The sequence below is a fragment of the Drosophila subobscura genome, chromosome J (assembly GCF_008121235.1).
Source record: "Drosophila subobscura isolate 14011-0131.10 chromosome J, UCBerk_Dsub_1.0, whole genome shotgun sequence".
Classification (NCBI taxonomy): Eukaryota; Metazoa; Arthropoda; class Insecta; order Diptera; family Drosophilidae; genus Drosophila; species Drosophila subobscura.
This window is the reverse complement of record NC_048532.1, coordinates 12,598,730-12,608,264: the sequence shown is the minus strand read 5'-3', so window position 1 is coordinate 12,608,264 and position 9,535 is coordinate 12,598,730. Positions and strand designations below refer to the sequence as shown.

Sequence of the window (9,535 nt, the reverse complement as noted above, 5' to 3'; positions counted from 1 at the left end):
CCTGGCCATGTGTTTCCCCTAGAAACTTTCAGCGTTCACGAGTGCCGTTGTTCCTGGAAAATAAGACAAGTTCTTCATGTTAAAGCCTTTTACGTGAACCGCATACGAGTACACGCCCCAAACGCTCATGTCAACGTGGCTCTGACAACGCCTTCCTTTCATGCTCTACACATTTTTTCTTGGGTTCCGTTGAGCCGTTCGCTGCTGCTGTCAAAGGAGGTTTTTGTTTGATTTGACATGTCTTCGGGCGGAGGCATTTCACACCCACAAAAAATGTCTTTAACTGCTGTCCCATGCACAGTGTGTACACGCAATTTCGTGTTGACACTTTTGCATCCTCATTCGTGTTTTTTTTCTGCTTTTGTTGCTGCTGCATCCGCAAGCATTGTTGGTGCTGCTTCGGCTTCTGGTGCTGATTGCAATTGATTTGCTTTGCTTCGTGCCATTGAATTCCATTGAAAGAGAGGGCGAAGAGCACGAGAAAACTGAGCAAAACTCATTAAGTATACGACATGTTCAGCGTGTGTATTTTGTTTAAATTCCCATGTTTATTTGCACTACATCCTGCAGACACAACTGCTGATGAATGGGCAAACATTCCGCAGCAGATTGGAATGTCATTGGCATTCGCGTGGGTGCACACTGCACAGCAGACAAGTGGCGCTGCTGGGGATAAACCCATGTTTAGTGACCGAATGCAAGCCTGTGATTACCCTAGACAGCATCGATCCTTAGTCGGCTTGACTACACATTCCAATTTGAAATTGCACATCAAGTGCCTCGTTATTTGGTGCTAATCAAAGGCTGCTCTGCGAAGGCCTTCTCCTTCGCTTATAATGGCTTGCCTTTGATTCCTTTGGCGCTCAGCATAGCTCACGGGGAGCCTCATTAAAATAACAGCAACGGCGCCAAAATTATATTCAAATCGCACGACAGGTGGCCAGGTGGGGCATACCTTATCTGTCCCTATCATAAATGCAAAAATTGAATTCATAAATACTCCTGCATAACCCGCACAACCACAACCCACACAGCTCATGCTCTGTCTACTGCCTGCGACGACATTGATTGAACAAATGTTTACATCGAAAGTTAATTAATTAATTTAAAGCCTCTGACATTGGATGTCCTGACTGGAGGCTGCCTGGATTGCCATTCAATATGCTAATCGAATGGCCCACGAGTTTTAATTAACCATGAAAACCATTGCCACAGGCCGACAGGCAGCAACAAAATGAAGTTCCCAGAATTTCCCAGAAACAGGGCGAAAGTTTCCAGCCTTCCCACCGTCACTCCGTCTTTAAAGGATCCGCTTTAATGTGGTGTGTAAATATATGGATAACCCAAATAAACGAGGGCATAAATCTTATTGCGATGATGCGATGCCATGCTGGCTGTGATCCGTGTGGGTTGTGCTGAGTAATACGAAGCCAAAAAAGAGGAGGAGCATGAGGAGGAGCAGTGCCTTACGTGGTTTGGCCATTGATTGATGGCCGCAGCGCTTGCAAAAGGGAAAAAGCTATTTATAATATGTTTATTATTTATCATGCATGCTAATGCCAATATATATCCGCACACATACTCCGTTCTTACTCGTGCATCAGTTGTATTGGTCTTTCTTGTTTGTGTATGAAATTTGATTGAAACTAATGGAAGCGGACGCCAGGCCAGGCCAGGCATGAATGGCGTCCGCAAATGTCACCCCACGGGACACGTAAAACCCATTCAAATATTAAGTATATTCTGCACTTCCCACACACCGAATCGCCGGGCAAGATGTTCCCCAAAATGGCACCGACTTTAAGCCTTTTTTTGCGACTGCTTTCTTTTTAAGTACATCAATTGTCAACCCTGCTTAGCTTCAAGTTCATTGACTTGACTTATCATTTATTATATATTTCCGCTCTAAAACAAGATGCTCTTTCTGCTTCAACCGACCTGCCCCAAAGGCACATTTCCGCTTTCCCTTGATACATTCAAGGGGCGAAAAGTCCTCCCCATTCTCTGCTGAATGTCAAGTGGCACTCGCGCGCTGTCAGGCCAGAGTTTTGACAGTGAAATTCAAATGCAAATAAAAGAAAATAAACACATAGAACTAAAATGGCATTGGGGCCATTCGCAATGAAAGATCAACACGGAGTGCGAGTCCATGTGGCAGTCGAGACTGGACTATCCGACCTCTCTGCCAGTTTCAGTTTGTGCTATCGGATAGGGAACGCTGTTATGGCCGCAATTAATTCGCAGGGCTAGAGAGGGAGGGGCTAGCAGCTTCTATTTACTTTTTGCCAGTTGCGTAAACAGTTTCAACGAGCCGTTAATGAGGGGGGTGCGGTGGTCGGCCAACTTTAGCTCTTTGCGAATTTTCCAGTTAAACACATTTTGATTTTCCCGTAAATTCACTTTGTGCGAAACAACTAATGGAAAGTTCAGTGGAATTGGACTCCCGGCATTGTTATCCTTTACTTACCGCTCATTAAGTTGATTAGCCCTGATTAAATGAGAGGATTTAAATGCCTCGCTAATTGAGTTAAACTTTATGGGCCCACCTTTTGCCTTTGGGTTGCCACTTTCCGATGGCTGTTTTTCGCGGATTCATTGCTGAAATATTAATCGCTTTGCACCCTGCCGCGGACTGCTCTTTGTGGATTTATTTACCCACGAATCGCGTTGTCCCGGCAACTACCCCTTAAAAGTGCTAGGTATATTGGAAGATTTACCATAAAATCGGGAGAGACTTGAAGAGAATTTGATTTGCATATTTTAAATGGTAGAAACAATTATTCTTTTTTGCCTTTGTACTTCCTGGTACTCACATATTATTCATACCCATTGAAGGATGTACATATGTACACATATCTTACAGAGTAAACACACCGTCCATCTGCAGACAATGCCATAATTCTTATTTGCCTTTCCATATTCCATTTGCAGCGCAGACGGACAGTTTCAAATTAAAAAATCTCATAAAAAGAGAAAAGGAAGGCACTCGGCTGGCAGGGATCCCCGACAGCAGGTTAAAGACAAAGTAAATAATTTCAATTTGCGTTCTCCTTCAAGGGTAATACCAAAAGGTAAAGAGTTCCCTTTGACTTGCCCCACAAAAACACTGCAGACAAATGGGAACTTGTCTGTCGCGAAGGCAGTTCATATAATGTGAGATATCCTCGTACTTCAAGAGGTTCTTTATGGGGAAAAACAGAATTTGTTTACGGCTCCTCAACAGCAGAAGAGCGGATTGCTCAGCTGGCAACCCTTTTGCTGCTTGCCGGAAAAAAGGTCAGAGGTTGTGTCTCTTGTTTTCGAGGAGTACCCGCGGCTTTTCTTTTCTTTGAAGCAGCGCGAGAAAAAACGAGGCTCAATTAAAATTGGCTTACGAATTCCGCGAAAACATTCAGCAGACTGTGTATAGGCCTCGTTCACATGTGTTTAATTTCTGTAGCTGGCAGGGAGAGGCGTCATCCAAGCAGCCTCCTTGGAGTGCTCTGGATGCTCGCAAGATTGATGTCAGGGCCTTGTTCCGCATAATTTACTTGCAGGATTTATTGCTGACAAACTGCCGAGCTGCCAAACCTTACTGTGAATGGCAGCCCGACTTATGTCCTAATTATTTGGTGCCTCCCCATCTAGGCCTTCTCCGAGTACTTTTAAAGCAAGGCAAGGCAGCATTAAAGTGGCTTTTCCCCCCGAAGCTGTTTATAGTTTACGCTCCATGGAATCCTGTTGCTAAATAATAAATTTGTAAGCCATTTAATGATGGTATTTCTCATTTAATTCCCAAGAATTGTCTCCATGAAGTAATGAAAGTCAGTCGGCAGCAAGCACTTCATGAATAGGCAACGGATTACTTGAAGCATTTAATATTCATTGAAAACGAACACGGCTACATCTTTTATGGTATCCTGCACAGCTCTTGATGTGTGAATTAACTGCATTTGATATGCTAATTTTCTAATTGAAAGTATATCTACGTGCACGCACACACGCACACACGCTCGCATAAATCTCCATCAAATTTCCACTCTAATGAAAAGTTTATATCGGGCGAGAGGCCACAATGCACACGGCGTATACGCAATAAAGCGAGTGACAAACTGCCTTTTGCCTCTCGTCAAACATCAAGTTTTTGGCCAAAATGTCGGTTTACTTTTGTCCTTTTTTAAGCAAACACACATGCATATATTACACTCACATTTACGCCCCTGCCCGGAGGGTCTGTCATATGCTGTACATAAATCAGACAGAAGTGTAGAGGGATCTGTGAGGCAGTCAGGCGAGGAAAGTCCTGTCAGCTTTTATGCCTTAACTTGTCTTAAAGTTGTCAATACTTGTACTGTGCGTGTGTGCTGTGTGGAAAATGAAATTTAAACATTTAATTCAAGGCTAGAAAACGAACAAAGCAAATGTGGGCCAATCTCACATGTGGTTTTACCATAAGTTTTCCGATTTCCTTGAGGAAAACAACTTTTGCCGAATGAATGGTTATACAGAAAAAGTTGGACAGTCTTGCTGCTCGTTCTGTGATGGGGAATTGTCAAACTTTTGCATTTTTCGTATCTCATCAAAGATGTATTTGGCCGGAAACCAGGGGACAACTTTCGACTGCACGCCAATCACGTTCGCCCGAGGCGGGGTTACTGCGGAATTCCATTTCACTTATGCTTTAATTGAATTTTCACTTAAGCAGCCAAGACGCTTGGCAAATATTGCCAGTGCCGCACTCGGGCGCTAATGGAAAACTCATTATCCTGCCAACAGACAGGAGGCGGCCACCAAGTGTACAACGAGAAGTAGTCGCAGCCATCTTAGCAATTAGATAGAGGAGCACAAGCTCCTTCTTGTTGTGTGTGGCTAAGTGAGCTGCTTATTGTCAAATGAGTGTGTGTGGGAGTCGGAGTCCTGTGGGTTCTGGCATTGTGACTCCTCCTAATTGCCACAAAACAACAACTTTAAAGAGTGCCAGCCAAGTGGCTTGTGGCAGCCAACTGTTGACTACTGATAAAACTGAAAGTACGTGCCGTAGGACATCATATCCTCCCCCCCGCCACAGTGTAACCGCAGATGCAGAAGCACTCCTCGTGCTGGCATTTTCCACGAATGCAACAGTCGAGAGTCGGGGCACTCCCAAGAGAACTTACTTGGAATTGCATAGTTATTAAAAATGTTATTGGATGTAGAGTGCATTCCTCCATAACAGCCACATGCGAGTGCTCTCTGTCCATCCATATCCATGGTTCGATTTAATTAACAGATTTTCTGTAATCTGGTCAAATTACTGCCCGTTTGCCCGTGGTTCATTCTAATTGAATGGCCTCCGATGGGCTCTCCTGCTGTTTCGCCATCAAAGGGCCACAAGCGTTGGCCAGGCGGAAGCGTTGGCAATTTGAGAAATTTCTGCTATGGCTGCCTGCCAATTTATTGGTTAAAAAAAAGAAATATCAAAAATACAGCAGCACACACTGCAGCATATCCCCGCACCCTGCTGCCCGCTGTTAATCATCATTGTTTGTGCAGGAATTTTGCTGGCTACTCGGGAAATTTGATATTTGTCTGGCAGACTTTACAGTGCATTCCGCCACTTAGGAATCCATTAAGCCAGGATAGATATATAACTGACTCTGTAGCACAATCTGTGGAGGGACTGTGTCAATATTTGAGCTGAAAATGCGACTTTGCACAAAAGTAATAACAGCCTTGGCTCTGTGTCTCTGTGTCTGTCTGCTGACAACGTTCCACTTTCACTTTGTTCATGTGAGTAGTCCACCTTTGACCCTGCTGTTTTTCAGTGGCATCCAGGCAGCATGGAATCCAGCATCTGCCACAGTAGTGCCATTTAACAGCCGAGAGCAGCTAGACAACTGTTTGTTGTGCGATTGTGGGATTGAGCCACCACCACAGCAACTGGTCCACACTTTGTAGCTGCTGCTGCTGCTGCTGCTCCTGTCAATGACAGTTCTGTGTGTACGTGTGTGTGTGGCCATGGGCCCCACTCAATTCTAGAACCATTCATCCGCTTTCAAGGAAACCAATCCCTTGTTAGTCGGCCCTGTCCTGTCCTGTCCTGTCCTACAACATCCCACCTGAGGGTTTAATTAAGAGTGCCACTCTGGTCGAGTGATTAAGTGGCTTTTAATGACGCTGCTGCTGTTTGTCTCCTGCTGAACTTTGTTGCCATTTCCCCCCGAAGAAGGGTTTTTAATTAAGGCTTTAAAAATATAATTCGTATATAATCAGCGCACCAACTAAAAACCACTTAGGCCATCATCCATGTTTGACTTTTGCTCGGCTTCTGTCTGTCAGCATTTGCCAGCAGTTAATTAAGTTTTTAAAGTCCCTTTTTAAAGGGGTTTGTTTTTTCAGCCTCCCCTTGACCGCCGGCGGCTGGCTGGTTGGTTGGAGCCCAAACATTTTGAATAATTATTGTAATTTCTACGACTTGAATGCGTAAATAGTTTTCTGCATCCCCTTGGCATATTCGCTAAAAGAATTTCACACCATGATGCCGCATGCCGCTATGCAGAAACATAATTACAAGGGGGGGCTACCATTGCCACCCTCTATCTCCACTTTGGATTGCTCTTTCCCCTCCATCTAGCAGTATTTCTCCTTGGGATGCACTTTCCATGAAAGGGACTGAAGGGTGGGGAGTGCCAAAGAGGAATGAAAATGAATGCAATTCGTATTGTATTTCTTTGAAATTGTCCTTTTTATTCTCGCATCGCATCGCAACGCATTGCATCGCATCGCATCTCGCATCACATCTACTCTCAATCATTTGTAAAAATATCTCATCTCTGAATAAAATTCCAAGCGGAATTGCTCTCATCTGCTGGGTGGGAATGGGAAATGCTCGTTCCTGGCATTACCTAAGCTCAGTATTGGATTGCTGTCGCCACTGCCACAGGATCCAAAGTAATTATTGGTGTTTCCACCTGCTCCAGGTCTCCATCACCCGAGTCGGGCTCCGCCACACTGGAGCCGGGATGGTCCGAGAGCTGACCATTGCTGTTGCCTGTGGATTCATTGTTACATGTTTGAGATAATTGAAAATACCCGTGGCTCGGCCATAAATCGTTGTTGGTTACCCGCTCTCGACTGCTGCTCCTCCTCCTCGGTAATGGTGGAGAAGTTGGTCAGCCGCTGGGAGGTGATCAGGGGACTGGCGGCACCCATCAGGCGCCGCGACTGGCGCTTACCATTGCCGGATGCCTCGCCCAGCAGCTGTTGTTGCTGCTGCTGCTGCTGTTTCTGTTGTTGCTGCTGCTGGGATTTGCTTAGTTTCTCGGCCGCTGTAAACACCACAATAGGCTGTCATTTTGGTGTTAGTTGCGTTGGCAAACAGACTCTGGGGGCCACAAAATACTCACCGATGTGGCGGAGTTCTGCTGCAGCTCCGCTCGCTGGGCACGATAGGCCTGGTACTGCGAGATGACGCACAGCAGACAGTAGAGCTGGAGGAAAGGGGTATTAAATGCTGCACTAACCACAGCTAGAGCACCCACTTACGTTGAGGCACAGAATGAAAAAGTCTATGGTGAAAATGAAGCCCACAATCGGATCGAATATGACGCGACGGGAGAGTGTCAGGTGTATGAGGTGGGAGCACTCGATGAGCAGATCGGCCAGCATGAAGCATATCCAGGGTATCAGCAATTGGCGCTTGTTCTGCAATCAAACAAGAGTCAGCCCAACAAAAACACGGGGAATGCCGCAATCCACTCACCCGACGTAGACCCAGTATCATCAGGCCCGAGGATAGCACCATCAGCACGGAGCAAAACAGAAACAAAACGTTGAATATCACAGTCACTGCCAAAAGAGAGAATACAAATCACACGTAATTGAGTCGGTCCCTCGATTGGTGGTCTGTGGGTGGTTCCGGCACCAGGAGTGGCCTCACCTACAGTCACATCGCCCTTCTCCAGTATGCTCTCGCCCGCGGGCTCTGAGCGTTGCCCCAGCAGGAACTCCTGCTCCTCGCGCACATAGAACAGGAACATCAGCGTCGAGAAGCCAAAGTAAACCTGTATTGTATAATGTATAATGAAGGCATCAACTTTGGTGCAAGGAATCTCCCCAGCTGCCACCCCTCATCCGTTGACAATTGAGTGCCGTAATTGCTCGCCTTGCATGAAATTCGACTTGTATGGGATTTATGTTAATAAACTCGCTCAAGGAATACTTTTAACATGCGTAACTGAGAAGTCTTTAGCTGCATTCGATTAGAATTCAGTAAATTATGAACAGGTTTCTGGGATTAAAGCTAAGCGAGAGAGTTCGAGATTTATTTAAGTTGATTCCCAACAATTTTCTGCAGGTCTTCTCTGAGAATTCCACTGTAAAAGCTCCACCAAGTTTCAGTTCTTACCGGGAAATATGAGTGTTTTCTATGGCAGTGGAGGCTTACCTCCAAGAATTTTTAAATTGTTTGTTTTATAAAAATAGCTGTAGGGTTTTACTTGGAAATATTATTATGCACCACCAAATCCTTCAAAGTTTTTTGAACTTCCTACAACATCTTGGTTAGTAAATTATTGAGTATTTGCATGCCTTCATTTGTATAATTAATTGCTCAATTGAGCATCGGAAATTATGCAGAAAGTTGTGTCTGCACCACGCACATACCAGCGTATAGATGGCACAGGCGAAGCTGCCCATTCGCACATTCTTCCAAAAGCAACAAGACTCCAAGATGGCCATCTTTTTCTGTGTGGGTGTCTCTCAATTCACTTTCGCTGTGATAGCAGGAGGACCAAAGGGAGAACGGCAGCCGCCACTTTCACTGCGACTTTCCACACTTCTCGCTTGAGGGGTCTTGAGGGGCACTTTGTCTGTTTTCCCGCCAAACGGATAATTTGAACCTTGGTAGAGTTGTTTTTCTTTCCGTATATTCCTTTATTTATTTATTTCTGGGCGTTTGTCTCGGTTTGTCTTGTGGGTATTCCGTTTCGCAGATAAATCTGTCTAAGATATTTTGTGGCCTGGCATAGCCGCCGCCTCGCTTATCGTCGGACACTGACACATAATTCCATATACAAGACACACAGATTTATGACACTGATTTATGTGGCACGACCGACAGAAGTGTTCTGCGACCTCAGCACGAATCGTTCCGCAGCGAACCGTTGCCATTGAAAGTCGCGTCGGGACTGAGACGCGCCTCCTTCTGGCCGTCCAAGAAAAGTGCCTTCAATTTCGAAAGTTCCCATCGCTTTTATGAATGAAAGTTCGAAAAGAATGGCGTCGGGAGTCGTGGCAAGGTGTGCGTGGCAGACGCATGCGCCGCCATCCGCAGCCAGCAGGAGCAACAGGCGGTTACGCGCGTCCTGCATCCTGTGGCTGTGGCACACCGAAGTTGCCTGCCTGCCACAAGCCACAGAACTGTGTGCTGGCATTGCCAATACCGCAAATTACGGCCAGGAATTAGCTCACGAATGGATTTGTGAACGCGTTTAATTAACGTCAAGAGTGCCGCCTGCTCTGCACTGCAGGAGGTCCCATGAATCTCCGATGAGTCAGCCGCAGGCCTGGCGCTGGC

The 9,535-nt window shown here is 45.7% G+C and overlaps 1 protein-coding gene across 1 annotated transcript; it reads right to left on the bottom strand.

Annotated features, from left to right (window-relative positions):
* Positions 1-6,703: 6,703 nt before the first annotated feature.
* On the bottom strand, positions 6,704-9,414 carry LOC117895535. The gene is made up of 7 exons (XM_034803242.1): positions 8,623-9,414; positions 7,898-8,021; positions 7,721-7,806; positions 7,504-7,662; positions 7,365-7,448; positions 7,083-7,305; positions 6,704-7,009 (listed from the first exon to the last, which is right to left on the bottom strand). The coding sequence occupies exons 1-7, from the start codon at positions 8,695-8,697 to the stop codon at positions 6,870-6,872; spliced, it is 891 nt and encodes a 296-aa protein (XP_034659133.1). The 5' UTR covers positions 8,698-9,414; the 3' UTR covers positions 6,704-6,869.
* Positions 9,415-9,535: the final 121 nt, after the last annotated feature.